At 31.7% G+C, this 17,186-nt stretch overlaps 1 protein-coding gene across 1 annotated transcript in view; it reads left to right on the top strand.

Moving 5' to 3' along the window:
- The window catches only part of Sema3e (semaphorin 3E), a 257,184-nt gene that overhangs the window by 205,025 nt on the left and 34,973 nt on the right, over positions 1 to 17,186 (top strand). The window contains exons 5-9 of the mRNA XM_048785929.1: positions 3,563 to 3,656; positions 14,091 to 14,210; positions 14,986 to 15,128; positions 16,569 to 16,683; positions 17,103 to 17,172. Of these exons, the coding sequence (XP_048641886.1) occupies positions 3,563 to 3,656; positions 14,091 to 14,210; positions 14,986 to 15,128; positions 16,569 to 16,683; positions 17,103 to 17,172 (542 nt within the window). The remainder of the gene's footprint in view (positions 1 to 3,562; positions 3,657 to 14,090; positions 14,211 to 14,985; positions 15,129 to 16,568; positions 16,684 to 17,102; positions 17,173 to 17,186) is intronic.

Here is a 17,186-nt window from a genome sequence, read left to right as displayed (position 1 = left end):
AATATGCTTTAAGCTTGTGATTGCACATAGTGTGCTTAAATAAAATCTATTTTGAGGCCACTCCCACATTTGTTATAGGCAACCAGATAGCTGTGATGAAGCTGTTAATTGTATCAACAAATAAGGCTGAGCTCAAAATAACTTTGGAAAAATTGCCTATGATCATAGCTATACTTCAGATCTCATATCATTCAATTGAAAAACCTCAACCCATTACTATCTTTTACTATCAAGTGTTACTTTAGTAAAATATCGTAATATCTCGCTATAAAAACTAGTCAGCATGTGCTGGTAGTAAATATTTTCTCTCATTCTGTAGGCTCTCCATTAACTTTCTTGATTGTTTCTTCAAAGAACTCAAAAAACTTAACAATAACAACAACAAAAACCCCAAGCCCAATCAATAAATAAGCTAGTCACTTAGCAGAAAAAGAAATGTGAATGGTCAAAAAAATATATGGAAAAAAAAAAAGGTTTAACATCTCTAGCAATTAGAGAAATGCAAATCAAAACTACACTGAGATTCTATATCACTCCAGTCAGAATGGCAATTATCAAAATACAAAGAACAATAAATGTTGGTGAGAATGTGGGGAAAAACAGTACAATCATATATGGCTGGTGGGCCTGCAAATTGGTGAAACCACTCTGGAAAGCAGAATGGAGATTCCTTAGAAAACTTGGAATGAACCCACCATTTGAACCAGTTATCCCATTCTTCCATTTATATCCAAAGGACTTAAAATCAGCATACTACTGTGACACAGCCACTTCAATGTCCATAGCAGCTTAATTCACAACAGCAAAGCGATAGAACCAACAGGTGTCCTTCAACAGAATAATGGATAAAGAAAATGTGTGTGTGTGTGTGTGTGTGTGTGTTTATGCAGAAGAATATCACTGAACCATAAAGAATGAGATTATGTATGTCATTTGCTGTTAAATGGATAGAACTGGAGAATATCACGCTAAGTGAAATAAGCCTATCCCCCCCCCCCCCCCAAAAAAAAAAACAAAGACAGAATGCTCTCTCTGATATGTGGATGCTAACCCACAACAAAGAAAGGGAAGATTAGAAGTTCTTTGGAATAGACAAAAGGCAATGTAGGGAAGGGAGTTGTGATGGGAATAGAAAAGACAGTAGAATGAATCAGACATATCTTTCCTATCCTTATATATGAATACATGACCAATGTATGTCTACATCATATACAAGCACAATATGAGATCCTAAATGTAACAAGTTATACATTCTATATATGTATAATATGTCAAAATACATTCTACTGTCATATATATCTAGAAAGAACAAAGATAAAAAACTAGTTAACATATTAGTGTTAAAACTATTTAATTTAGTAACCCCAAAATAAAAAGGCAGAGATATAGTATAGAAATAAAAACATATTTTTAATGTTACTATTTTTAAAGGCCTAACATGATCCAAAAAAGAATATTGACATCACTTATATTACACTCTTGTAGAAAGAAACAACATGTTCTATTATTAAAAAATTGGTATATTATTTTTCCTGTTTTATAGTACTTAAAACACATTTGAGTAGTCTTCAAATTTAAGAAGCATCCCAACTGAAAATTTGACATTGTTTTCCATTTTTGCATTATATAACTCCCTGAAGTATTACTATCATGTATGAATGAAATGAATACACCCTCTAAGCATTTAGAAATTTATTCTATATGAGAAGAATGATCCAGTTTCAGTAACTTTTATTTTTTAAAGTTTATGTCTTAGTTTGTTACAATTATACATAATACTGGGGCTCATTTGGACATATTCATAAATGTATATAACACAATGTGTTGTATTTCCTCTTCCTTCACCACAGCCCCTGACCACCTTCCTCTGTTCTACTGGTCTTCCTTCTATTTTCTTATTGCTATGTTAATTGGTGCATTATAATTTTACATGTAAGTGGAATTCATTGTAATATATTTATACATGCACATATTTTAGACAATTTCCTTCTGCAGTTCCTCCCCTTTCCCACATCTCCTTATATACTCTCAATTTCCTTCTTCTATTCTACTGTTCTCCCTTCTATTTTTATAGATTTTATAGATTCCCTTTTTATATTTCTTATTTCTCACCGGCTTCCAATATGAAAGAAAACATTTGACCCTTGACTTTCTGGGTCTGGTTTATTTCACCTAGCATGATGTCCTCCAGTTCTATCCATTTACCAGTGAATGACATAAATTCTTTCTTCATGGCTGAGTAGAACTTCATTGTGTATATATATCATATTTTCTTTTTCTATTCATCTCTTGTCAGACACCTATACTTGTTAAGAACGGTACACATTTAAAGCAAGAATGTTCTAACAGTTCTTTTTTAAAAAAGCATTTGGGGGCTAAAAAATAAGAAGCTCTAGAACACATTATTTTAGTATTAAAATGATAGATATGTCTTTAAGGTATTCAAAAATATGGAGTTTTAATAAGACAGAAAGCAGACAGAATGTTTAACTTGTTTATTATTTTAAAATGAACATTGTTGATCTAAGCTAAGCCATTAATAAAAAAAATGTGCACCAGGCATTTGAAATCTGTGAAGAGGTGGGAGGTGCAGTGAAGTCCATCTGAGTTTTGGCCTGAGGTAGAGATCTTGAAGAGTACATCTGTATTCAGTATTCAGCGTTTATATATCTTCATTGTCAAATAGTAAGCAATGAAACAATGCACTTGTTTTTGTTTTGTTTTTTTTGAAAACTTTTCAATTAGTGCATTTTGAATATGCAGAATAATGTGTTTCACCATGTCTTATTTGGACATCCAAATAACATATCTTGATTATATCCACTCCATAGTTATACATCCCCTCTACCGCACCCCCCATTCTGCTTCCCATGATCCCTTTCCTTTTCTTTAATATTCTACCTCAATTTTAGTGTTTAATCTGTCTGATTATATCCTTTAGGTAAAACCAATCTCATCAGTGATTAGAGATTAAAAGTTGAATATCACAGAATTTTTAAGCTATAGAAAATCTTGATTTAAGAAAGCAGCTCAGTTCCTCTCTTCATGAGTTCTCTATGACCCGGCCATTTTATTGTATTTTAACACATATAAAATGTTTATCCTATCTACTCTTTTTTTTTCAAATATTTTATAAATTGGCACTAACTAAACAATAAAGAAACTCTTGGTCACGTCCTCCTTCATATTGCTACGGATCTTGGATCTTTAAATTTGCATAAGTGTCCTTTAGCTTAAGTGTTAGGTGGGAAACCTGCAATTATCATTTGGACAAACTTTTTTTTGTCTTTGCAGACTGTCATCTGTGGAAAGTGAACACAAACATCTCTCAAATTGTTTACTGCCATTTTTGCTTTCTTCTAGTTTTTGAGAGGCATGAGAGAATTTGTATGGGTCTGCAATATCCATGTGGTTATGTATAAAATGTAATTTTTACCAAATAACTTGACATTACTGATCTCCTATTTGTTTTGTAAATATTCAAAGTTCAATGTTTTAGCTGAGCAATTAAATTCTTGTTGAAGCTGTCACATTCACAATGGCTTTCTGGTTTTCTCTTCAGGATCCTCTGTTTCACCTGGAACCACACAGATCTGAACGAGGAAGGGGCAGATGTCCTTTTGATCCCAGCTCTTCCTTTATCTCCACTTTAATTGGTAATTATATTTGTTGTAGACATCAAGTGGTGTACTCAGAATGATTTCAAAACTTATTTTTCAACTTCAGTACATTTATTCGGTATTTATTTATATACTTTGCCTTGTCATATCTATTTACTGGTGCTGGAAGCAATGATATTCAATTTCAAGCCATGCTAACTTGAATAATTTGATTCTAAAATAAGTGCAGATGCTATGAAGTGTGTGTTCCATCTTGAAGAAAAAAATTGTCATTGCGTACCTGATATAAGGCATTTGTATGGTATCATTTTACTATTAACAAAATGCAATTATGTGACTATTTTATAAACATTTAGCCAGAGAAACCAAACTGTTCCAATACTCTTGCGCCTTTAGGGAATTTTAATATTCTCCTCTTTGGATTCCTTTTTCTGTATCCTTCGAATTCATCTGGAAGTCATCTTGATTAAGAACTACAATGTTATTTATCTAAATTCTTGTTAATTTAGAATATAAATTACAGAGACTGACCAATTCAAACTATCATTAAATATGCATGCTGGGATGATGAAGTAGATGATAATGTGTGTTTTATATTTAAATTTGATTCAATTTAATTAGATGAGGTACCCCAAACTTCTTAAACACAATAAAGCACTGTACTTTTCCTTTCTCTCATATTATTTGAGATTAAAAACAGCACTATTTATGAAATCCTCTAGCACTGTGATAGTAGAGACAGGTGGGAGTTTCCACGTACAAAACTGGAGAAAGCAAATTCTGACACCTGGCATAGGTGCTAATAGAAATGATTCAGTTTTCTCAGTATTGAGAGATTCTGATATAATATAGTACAGATGTGAAAGGTTCTGTTGTTACATTTGCAATATTTACAGGATTTTTTTGTTTTTACTAATACTAGCTCATCTTTGCTGAAAATGAGAAAGTGTAAAATAATATAGAGACTTCAGTTCTAAATAAACTGATAACACTTAAAACTGGTCACTGAAGATTAATTAAAAAAATGCTAAACTTGATTTAGAGTTGATACAGATGCTAATATGCTTTTTTGCATGCTGAACATATTCCAGAGAGTTGATTGTGATGGGCTTTGCATTCCACTCCTTACACCCCTTCATCCCAATCTGGGTACTCAGGTACAAAAAAAAAAAAAAAATCAAAGTTTTCAAAACACATTGATTGATTAAAAAACACACACACACACCTCTCATTTTAGCTCTGTTGATGGGAAAAGCTTGACTTAGTCTTCATAATTTGAAAGGATTGTGAGAGAATTTCACATAGTGATTAATTTTTTTTCAGAGACTTGAAGAAAGTGATGCTGTGTTTTTAAAGAATTATTATATCTTAAAATATTTTGAGTTCTCCTATGAAGCAGCTTATGCGTATTCACATGCATGTGAATATGTGTGTGTGTGTGTGTGTGTGTGTGTGTGTTTGTGGGGAGAGAGAGTGAGAGAGAATAGAGTATGAAGATAAGAGACTTTAACTATGGAAACAAGTTTTCTAAGTCAGCGTAGGCTTAGTAGGAATCAAAATCTTAAGAATGACACTTTTGCTGAATGCCAGATCCATAAATACTAGAAGTTCCAAAGAAATTGGCAGGATATGAATTAAAATGTATCCATTTGGTAGCCTCATACAATCTTTTTTCTAAAGTTTTTAGTGATTTTTATATCTTCATACACACAAGATTTGGCTGTCTATAAAAAGTCTTTCCCATCCTTTACCATATTGTTTCTTGCACAGAATCGGCTTTCATGTTCACCGAGGAACCTAAAAAAATACAAAAAATAAATTTGAAATATTTTTCATAATAATAAAAGGATATTTGAAGTTAAAAATTACACAGCATATACAGCTTCTACAGTGAAATCTTAAGAATATCGAAGAGAAGACCAATCATTTTGAACATTTTATTTAAATGGAGAAAAATAATGACTATAGCCACCTTGCCACTCAACATTTTGTCTCTCTGGAGCTTGTTTATACATGAAGCCAGGAATTTAAAACTGAAATTTTTAAGAGGGAAATATTACTGGAGGGACATTTCCAAGTGAGTTTCATTGAACTTCCAAATCAAATTACACGTTGCTGAAATGTGAAGTGCTTGCCATCTGGGTGGCTGTTTCATTTATTCAGGAGAGAAATCAAATCAAAAGAGCCCTCCAAGCTAAACACGAAAGTTATAGAATAATCCCTCCAAAGAGAAGAAATAAAAATATAATTCTTCACATTTATCCACTCGCTTTCATCCCAAAGTACCTTGGAGAGATCATTCATTCACTGTGGAAATGCAGCAGCCACTGGAATAGAAACCTGATAACCTATGTGAGCCAGAAGCTCTTTAAAAAGAGGGGAAGTAAAAATAATTCACCCAATTGAAAAAGCAGTAGGAATGTGGGCTGGAAAAAAAAAGGAGCTACCTGAGTTGGAATTTGGCAAGCTCACTGTAGCTTACTCTGACAGGGAAAGAATGTATTAATGTGGTATTTTATGACCACACATGTTCTGTGCTGATGGGTTAAAACAAGACTCTAGCAAAATGATGGCCATCTTTAGACCATTGCTTGGTGTTTCTTTGTTAAATGTATAACCCACAATGTTTAATGCCTGTTCTAATGAAGACAAATTTTATGAGAGCACAAAATTAGCAACAATATTTATCAAACTATAGGACCTCAAAGGAAAAAAAAGTTGCTTGTAAAGCAGAGAATAGCTTATATAATTTCTTAACTTTAGATACAGTTTTCATTTCAGTTAATTTAAATTATGTTGACCTAAGATTGTCTGGAGGAAAAGATTACTAAAAAACTGAAAAAATATTGGAGATGATTTGGTGGGTGAGAAACAAGTTAATAAGCATATTTTTATTAAATTTATATTCTAATTTAGAAATGCAATGTTAAGAACATATGATTCTATATGAAAGAACATTTAAGGACAAATCAAGCTCCTTACTGAGCTATGTTCTATATGTTCAGAAACCAATCATTATGAAATCATATATTAATTAAGCTTGCTCTTCAAATGCCACTTTGTAGTAATATAGTTTACCTTGGTGGCATGCATGCAAACTCAACCCCAGGTGCAATATTTCTATGTTTTTAGCCAAATTCTCCCCCACTGTGCTTACTAACTTTGTATTTAAAGCAGCTTTAAGAAATTATCTAAGTTATACAAAGTATTAAAGCCTAGTTTTAACAATGTTTATTGGAGGAATGAACTTTTCACTAAAATAAACTGCTACATTATTCATCTATGAACCTAAAATCATCCAAAGGTATCTATTTATTTTGATACGCAAAATGATAAGTAAATTATTAGTAGTAAAATAATAAGTAAGTTATTTCCTGGATTTGGGCCACATTAAAATTCCAGAAATATTTTCTTTATGTCATATAACATTTTGGTCAGTCAGCAAATATTTTAGCTGACTCCTTTCATCAGGTATCTTTGATGCAATATTACAATATTCTCATTAAGTTGATAATACTTTCAATAACTCTAGGTTCCCTTATTAAACTTTCTCCTCTCAATCCTATCACCATTTTTAAAAAATTTTCATTTTATCTGTCAGTTGTATTACCAGTTCCAGTTTAAATTTAATTCCTTCATTTAATTCCAGTTATTAGGACCCAAGTTATGATAAGATGTGTGGTGGTAATATTTAAACGAAAACCACCATGATTTTTCATGTAAGTTTTAATGATTTGCTTTGAAAATGTTAACTGTTAGTGGGACACTTTTAAGGATTCTTTTTAATTTAAACAGTTTCTGAATTTTATTTCAACAAATAACTAACATAAGAGTCTGTTTTTCCCCCTACATATCTTTTTTCTTATGATACTTTTTCAGCAAATAAAACTACAAACTTTACAACCACTGAAAATTTCTTTTTGAACGTTTTTTTGAATAATAACACCACTGTGAATATACATCTCATTACTGATTCTATGAATTAAAGATTTATATTGATCGAATAAGTTAGAATACATAGAGGGCAAAATGTGATTACTACCTCCTTTTTATAACATTAAAATATTTTAAAATAATCATTTTCTTTTAATTAACTACATTTACATTCAGGACAGAGTTATTAATGAATAGTTCTTGAACAAAGTGGGACTTAATAAATATTAGGAAATTAAGTAAAAAAATTCATGAGGAGAAAATACAAATCTTTATAATTATAACTTGTACAAACAATAAATGAGTGTCCTGGTTTGTTTTTTAAATTCACCTCAACCATACAGAAACTTAGACTGCAAGTTATTTCCTTATCATGTTAGAATATCTGAGATTTTTTTTTTTTTTTTAATCCAAGGCTGCTATTCTCTTACCTTTGGCAAAATGCCCACTATCCACATGTTTACTGTAGCTTCTGGCCATGACTGCTGCTCTCTGAGGAACTATTTGAATACTTTGCTTATGGTTTCTTCAAAAATGGAAAATAAAAAAGCAAATAAAAAAAGAATGGGGTCGGGGGGAAGCCCTACTCTTCATGTCTCCATTGATCTCCCTTAAGGATCTGGTTTGACCATGATAGTCTCAATGTCACTGGTTTGCCACCAAGAAAACTCAGTGCAGACATCAGTACTAGCAAATGCAAATAAACACATTCAAAACACATTTTTTTTCCTTTATATCTCAGAATCACCTTTTTAACACTGACAGGTAATGCTTGTCATCTGCTACAACAAAAACAAAGACACAAAAATTCCAACAACTAAATACCTAAAGAGATCACATGTTCTTCTTGGTTTCTTTTCAGTGTCTCAAGCAGACAGTCTGAACTAGGATATTGTAGTATGAGGATCAGTCTCCTCTATATTTACCTCTTAAGTGCATTTTATTTTTCTTTGCAGTTAGCATGTCATAGTCCTTTCTGCAAAATATTTCATGTAGAATAAAACAATTTTCTACAAAGTTATACAGTTCAGTTTTAAAATTAGTCAGCTAAATCAGTCTTTAGCCATGTGCAAATGTGTTTCACATAATTTTGAATTGTAGAATGTGCATTTACAACATAAGCAGAATTGCTTGAGTGAAATGAGATAAGAAGGTGGTAAACAGCTACTGTGAACATTTCTTACTACACATTTAAATCCTGCTGCATCCCAACATGGTGAATAAAAACTCAGATAATATATGGTGCATGAGTGGAACTCTCTAAGTTTCATGAAATATTAAAACAGTATAATATGTTTAAATAAAACTTCAGTTAAAGTTCATATTGTAAATAGGAGTCATGTGGAAAATGATCTGCTTTATCCTTTACCTTAGAATGATTTACAATGTCTAGTTTCTTATGAAAGCAATTTAGTGGATGCAATCTTTTAATCACAACATAATGTCCATTGAGACTGAAACTGTTGGGAACCAATGATAGAACACGACATTCTCTGGGTTTATGATGTAAAATATTAAATGATACAAGCCTTTAGGAATGAAAATTCAAAAACTCAGTCATTCTTTCTTTTGATGTTTCTGAAGTTCCTGAAGCCATTTTGAAAAATCATAATCTTATACTGATTGTTGGTTTATTACATTTTATAACATTTTAACAGCTTAAAGGAATTTTATATATTTGATTATTAATTTATTGAGCCATTCTTTTATTCAGTGAATGTTCATTGAATATCTTTTATATTCTAGATATTAGTGAAGCATGATGTTGAGCATTCAATTGAAATACAGTACTATGACCAGTATACTAAGAATAGGCATGGGGGCTAAGGTAGAACAAGGAACTCATAAACCAACAGAAATTTGGTCAAGGAAGCCTTTATGGAGTCAGTGAGCAACAGGCCATTTAAATGGGAATAAGGTGAGAAGGGAAGTGTAGAATTCTAGGCAAAAACAAAACAAAACAAAAAGATAGGGTATATGTTGCTTGCTTGACAGATTTAAGAAAATGCCTGTAGGTTCTCCAGTTTTATAGATAAAGAGTATCTTGAGATACTTAATGGTTTTAGCATGGTCAAATGGCAGATTTCAAGCTGGAGACTTAGTTTGCTAGATTTCCAGTGGAAATTTCTCTCCACTATTCTTTTATCAGTGTATACACATGATTATTGAGCATGAAAATAAGTTAAATACCCTGTAAATATATGTGCTGTTTTTAAAAATAATAATCATTATTGGCCACCTAAAATTAACCTTGAAAGCATTACTGTCAGAAGCCAATTTGAATGCTCTAAGAATTAAACAATATATGGCATAAAAATCAATGTTTTTTTTTCAATTCACAATATCAATATAGATCAGAAAACAAGTTGGCTAAGATAATACATTTATTATATATCTTATTTCCATAGTCATTATTAACTAAATCCACAGGTAGGTGTGCTTTAGATCTTGAAATCCTAAAGCATATGAAACGTTTTGCATTTTTAATTCTTGGAAAGTATTACTTATCTATCTAGATGTTTTGTTTTTGCATTTTTTAGAATACCAAATTTTCCCTATTGACACCAAATAGTCATAATTTTAAGGTAAAGTTTTTAATTACAGACTCTGTATTTGTTGTAAATTTTATTAGTTATATAATAATATTGAATATTTTTACTCATTTCATTACTGTTAGTCATTATTTGTACCTAAAGCTCAATACTAATTTATTATTTTTGCTAACGTGTATTTTTTTCTAGTTTTCTTAGGAGAGTATTTTGCCAAACATAGTCATTATCTATTGTAATGTGAATCTATTTTTTTCTTCACATTGATAATAAGATGCGAAAGGTGAATCTTTCCCTTCTGAGGAAAAGCTAACCTTTCCAACAGAAACACATTTGGTTCAGTTTATATATAGTTTTTAGCACCTGTCTAGTTGCTTTGACGCTTTAAAGTCATACAGTTCATATTGTGTTATTTAAATTGTTCACAAACGATTTCTTTTATCTGAGTACAAAAAGGGAAATTGGGCAAAAATGGAAACCTATCATCTTTTGTGCAGATGAACTTCCTGGACATGGTGTTATTTTGGTGTCATAGGGTTGCCATCTAGTGGCTCCAATGGGTACTTGTTTGTTAATTTTACAGTATTGATTAAAACAATCAGAACTTTAGAACAAAGTTCTAAATTGGGACGAATAAATCAGTAAAATTGATGTGTAGTAATATAAAGATTATAGTCCAATAGGAATTATTTTAAGAAATTATATTATACAAATATTAAAAACTTAAGAAATAGGAAACTCTTGTGATTTTTAAGGACTCTGCTCTTAATACAAATTGTGGATTAAAGGTTCAGCCTGCCCACACTAGAAAAATAAATAATGTTTAAAATAAATTTATATTATGTCCTTTGTATTTTATATGGGATGTTATAACTCAGCTATAATAAATAAAAATACTCTGGCATTTTAATAGTGAGTTAAGTCTCTTAAGCAACTTGTTTTGTTTATAAAAAAAAGTTGATTTTCAAGTTCTTTTAATTCATTTTAATTCTCTCTCTTATCCATGCTCAAGCAGGACAGACTGAATCACAGTTCATGATTCATGTTCCTAATCACTGAATGAATTTTGTTTTAAAATACTCTTTCTGCATTTATAGCTTTATGATTTCTGGTAGCCTTAATTGTCTTTGATAGAAATTATGTACTATTCTGTTGCCAAGAACATGATATACTGAAATAAGTGTTCTGATATAAATTTTCTCTAACAAATTATATTTTATGTCCAAATTTTTCAGTTTTTGTAATTTTTATTATCATACATTTCACTAGCATGTGTTGCATATGAGGGATGAATTCAACAAATGGATCTTTCTTTTTCAATTTGTTTTCTTGAAAATTTTCAAATAAGAAGAAAAGTTGAGGAGTCAAATGAACACTTGCTGACATTTACCTTGCTGATGTTCTGCCACATTTGCTTTTCCCTCTTTAGCTGATACAGAATTACAGTTTAGAAGTGGATTGTCTTGTGTGAAACCTAGATTTTATTTATGGATTACTATATAGTTTTTATACATCCATAGTGGAATTCACTTCCTTTGTTCATAGGTTCACTTTTGTTTACCTTATGTAGTTTGTGAACATCCAAACTGAATTTCATAAACAGAAAAATGACTTATTTAGAACTGCTCATCTTTTCTAAGTGAAAAAAAAATAGCTGATTATAGTAATACCTCATAGCTTTTTAAAAATTTAATAGTTAACTCAAATTGAAAATAAATTTCCTTACAATTGGCCTCATATATAACACAGTTGGTTACTTTCCCAAACTTTAAGTATACATGTTTTAGTCAGATTTTTTGCTGTTACAACCAAAAGACCTGACAGGAACAAATAGAAAAGTTTATTTTGGGGCTCAGGGTTTCTGAGGTCTATTATTTTCTGAGTAAATAACAGAAATTTATTGTTATTCATTTAATAAAATCAGATGGCTGATTTCATTGCTGCAGGACCAAGGTAAGGCAGAACATCATGGTGGAAAAGTGTGGAGGGGGAAAGCAGCTGAAGACATAGAACCAGGAATCAGAGAAACAGATAATAACTCTCTTCGCCATGATAAAATACAAAACCCAAAGGCACACCACCTGTGATCCACCTTCTCCAGCCATAAGCCATACCCTACCTACCTACAGTTACTACCCAATTAATCCCTATCAATGAATTAATCTGCTGATTAGCTTAAGCTTCTCATAAGCCAATCATTTCACCTCTAAACTTTCTTGCCTTATCTCACACATGAACTTTTGGGCAATACCTTGTGTCTAAACCATAAAAATACAAATATATTGAATATATTGAATTTTTAAAAAATCTTAAGGGCTTTACTTTAGGGGATAGAATCTTCATAAAATTTAAGACAAATTTTTTAAAAATTCAATAAATAAATTTTATAAGTAAGAAACTCAAGTTCTCTAAAATTTGGTTTATTGATTTGGTCAAAATTCCATGCCTATAATGTTAATAATCTTAATTCTAAAATTGATTACATAGTTTGATATATTAAATTGGAAGTACAATTGATTTGAATTCTTTTAAACTTCAAATACCTTAAATAGCATGTGTATGCGTATGTACCATTCCAAATTTTCAGAATTCATAAAAGCATCCATATTGGATTACATAGTCATATTGTATTTGTTTTTAACTCTTACCAGAGTTCTATGATGCTCATTAAGAAAATAATATTACCACCCTAAATTAAGGTTGTTGTTTCCAATCATATAATGTTATCATTTGCTTACTGGCCAGAGCTTTTTGCCTAGGACAGGACACCTTAACTGGGTATACCAGGACAGTTTTCCTGGTACCACTTCTGGGCACACTGATTATCTTTTGAAGCCATGCAGAAGAAAAGGGATTCCAAATTCCTATACTTGAGAGGTGGTTATCTTTTGGGGATTTAGGTTACATTCTTATTTATTTGTTTAAAATGTTTTTCTGTTCTCTTAATCTAATTTTAACCCCTATATTTCTGCTTCAAAAGACATTTCTGGAGCTCCTGAATACATCTGTGTAATTCCTCAACTTTATTTTAAAGCTATGACTTAGGCCATATGTTGCAGCTAACATCTTACAGTCATTCTCTTATTGGCTTGATTAAATCCTGAGATTTTTCTTATATCCTTCCTATCTGACTCAAACATATACTTATGAATTAAATAGTTATTGGATTAGATACAGCTTTGACAGATTTTATAGTTACCACAATAAAATTATGATAATTATAGTCCTTCCTTCCTTCCTTCCTTCCTTCCTTCCTTTCTTTCTTTCTTTCTTTCTTTCTTTCTTTCTTTCTTTCTTTCTTTCTTTCTTTCTTTCTTTCTTTTTTGTACTAGGGATTGAAATCACATGCTTAAAAGCACCACTGGGCCACATCTTCAGCCTTTAATTTTTTTTTTCTCACTAATTTGCTTAGGGCCTTGTTAAATTGCTGAGGCTGGCTTTAAACATCCTCCTGACTCAGCCTCCCAAGCTACTAGGATTACACATGTGAGCTACCACATCTGGCTAGCAATTTCCTGATAAAAGAAGAATTTGACTAAACTAACATATAATACTTGAAAAAATAATAATAACAATGACCTGATATATGAAGGTTAAAATACATTTAGTAAAAGAAGATAAAACCATATTACTTACCAAAATTTGCCATATTATTTACCAAGCATTTTCCAGTAACTGTCCCAAGGTTTAGCTCTTAACAATTCTGTCGAGTACGGCTCATTTTCTTATTCACAGAAGAAGAAAACTAGGCACAGAGAGTTTAAGCAACCTGTTCTAGTTCACACAGGTAGTAAGTGGCAGAGTCAGGATTCAAACCCTGGCAGTTTGAGTATACCTTCCATGTCCTAAACAACAATAGCATTAATATCATAAGGTTGAATATGTTTTGGGAACCAGATGTGTTTAATGTTAATTGTGGTTGATACTTTGTCTTCAGATAGAGAGACAAATAAATACTTACTTATTTGTAATTGACATGTCCACATAGGTAGTGAACTATTTGCTGGACTCTACAGTGACTATTGGGGCAGAGATGCTGCCATCTTCCGGAGCATGGGGCGACTTGCCCATATTCGCACTGAGCATGACAATGAGCGTCTATTGAAAGGTAGGATTGAGACAGAATACAGAGGAAATTAGAATTGAATACAAGCCTAGAATTCATGGATAATTTTGCCACTTTGATAATTACAATATAAATATAGCTTAGAGTTTTTACAGATTTGAGAATGTTTTTGTTGGCAAAATCCTTGAGGGTAAAATCTATATGGTATGTGTTCATCATTTCATATGGATTGGTTTAATTATAAAATCAATTTACCTTCCTAGCAATGCTTAGAAATCAAAATTTAAATGAATAAAACAAAGCGAATATATGAAAAGTGAAAAATTCATCATACAATAGGGTTTTTCTGTTCTTATCAATTGGTATAATTTCTAATGACTTGATTGCTTTGTTTTTCTTGTCTTAATAGGATCACATGGCACCTTAAATATAAAACTTTAGAAAGGTCACTATCCATTTACTGACAGAATTCTTTGTAAGGAATATTATTTATAATTTTTTATGCTGGTATGTCTAGGAGCTCATTTTATGGTGAACATTTTCATTTTCAGCATTTTTGTGAAGCTTAAAAACACATGGTAACTCTAAGTAGCATATTATCATCATTATCAATTTAAAAATGTTTGTTGACTTGCAAATAAAATAGAGATAGCTATCCCTTTTAAAAATTGTTTGGTTAAAATTTTCAAGGAATATGTATTTTTTAATAAAATGATGAGAGTTAAAGTTAAGCTTTCAGTTGACATGTAATTTATTAGGATAACCTCATTTTGTTATTATATCTCTTTCATTTTTCTTTCACATTTTACTCCTATAGAACCAAAATTTGTAGGTGCATATATGATTCCTGACAATGAAGACCGAGATGACAACAAAGTGTATTTCTTTTTTACTGAGAAGGCCCTGGAGGAAGAAAGCAATGCCCATGCGATATACACCAGAGTGGGGCGACTTTGCGTGGTGAGGATGGTGTTTCTAACTCATTAAAATTGCTTATCTCACAATCTATGGCCATGCATTTGTTACAAATTTTATAGTAGGTTTCTGCTTTAAATATTTAGTATTCTATAGGCATCCAAAATTGTCATTTAATAAAACAAGATTTATAATTCATGTTTTAGTCAGAGTTTTCACTGCTTTGACTATTCCTTGGGGCTCAAGGTGAGGCAGAAATACATGGCCGAAGAGTATGGCAGAAGGAAGTGGCTCATATTATGTTCAGAAAGCAGAGAAAGAAACCTACTTGCCAGACACCAAATATATACCTTAAAGGCACACCCCCAAGGACCCACCTCCTCCACCCACACCCTTCCATTGCCAATCAATCCCATCAGGGGACTCATTCACTGATTGGACTAAGGCTCTTGTAACCCAATCATTTCTCCTCTAAACCTTGCATTGTTTCACACATGAACTTTGGGAGAGACCTCACATCCAACCATAACACTTCACATCTATAAAAACTTCATATCTAGTGCAGGTTTTATCTGCATTTTTTAATCTGCATTTTGTATGATTTTTCTCATTTTCAAAGCTGTTACTATAAACAGTCTATAGTTAGTTTTAGAGTTACAGTTAAGTTATAGTTATAATAAGTAGTCTATAGTTAGTCTGTATTTCTTCCTAAAAAGAAGTTTGAGGGTTTTTTTAATGAAATACATTAATAAACCAAATTAAATAAACCAAAATCTTTTTGTTTCTTTAGTCCACAATCTAAATAATATACACAACTGTGTTTGAATAATTCAAGTTGGTTGACTTTATAGAAAAAAAAAATCTGTAGTTTGAGTATTCAGTCAGGTTTGGAATAGTCAAACAAATTGAAGTAGCAACATGTACTTAGAGACTGCTAATAATATTACAAATGTAAAGTAAATCTGTCAGTTAAGAATCAATTTAAGTGTAGATTTAAGAGGGCTTGGGATGTGGCTCAGTGGTAGAGTGCTTGCCTGCCATTTGTGAGGACCTGGGTTCAATCCTTAGCACTACAAAAGAGGACAAAGAAAAAATTTAAAGAACTTGTATGCATACATACATATGTAAGTTATGTGTACATTCTCTCTCTGTGTGTGTATAGATTATTTATCAACAAAATAAAGGTTACAGTGTCATAAAGCCCACTCCTTCATTTAGAAGAGACTACTATGTTAACATTGTTTAATACCTAGAAAGCAGACTGACTACTTCAGAGTGATAATACACTGACAAGTCAGAATGTGAAAAACAAAACAAAACAAAAACTATAGGAATATATGTTAGCATTCATTTGAGGCTTATACTAAATTTTCTTAAATAGGAAAAAAAAAGCTATAACTCTTGACATCTGCACATTGACTAATACTAAATCTGTTGTTGGTAAAAGCTCTTTATGTGCCCATTTACCTGTTTTCTTTTTCACAGAATGATGTGGGAGGGCAGAGAATACTAGTGAATAAATGGAGCACGTTCCTCAAAGCAAGACTGGTTTGTTCAGTACCCGGAATGAATGGAATTGATACATATTTTGATGAATTAGGTAAGTATTATTTTGAGAATTAAATTTTACTCTTTGATGTGTAGCTCTCATTATGTCTGATACATGTGGAAAACTTGTTTCCTGCAAAATTTGACTAGAGCACCAACCTAGAGCATGTTTCTATTCTTTTCATTTTAACCAGGTGCCTGGTGATAGCAGAGGAGTTGCAGGAAAAAAAGGAGATCCATCTCATTAGTTTAGAGTCAGTGCCTCTGGTTCCGTCTGTGTGGGTTAGCTAAAAACCCAGAACACTGAAAGGATTCACCCTGTTATGTTTTGGTCACAGTTGTCTGGGTGTATTTGGAAATTTATGTCTTTAAATCTATAATAAGTTCTAAACTATTTCATGTGAATATGTTTTCTCTGCATGTAAAGAGGGCTAAAAACTCCAATTGATAGATGGGTCTTTAATTTTTCAGAGGATGTTTTTTTGCTGCCTACCAGAGATCATAAGAACCCAGTGATATTTGGACTGTTTAACACTACCAGGTGAGAGATTTATA

The sequence above is a fragment of the Marmota marmota genome, unplaced genomic scaffold (genome assembly GCF_001458135.2).
Source record: "Marmota marmota marmota unplaced genomic scaffold, marMar, whole genome shotgun sequence".
NCBI lineage: Eukaryota > Metazoa > Chordata > Mammalia > Rodentia > Sciuridae > Marmota > Marmota marmota.
This window is presented reverse-complemented; position numbering and strand designations above follow the sequence as displayed.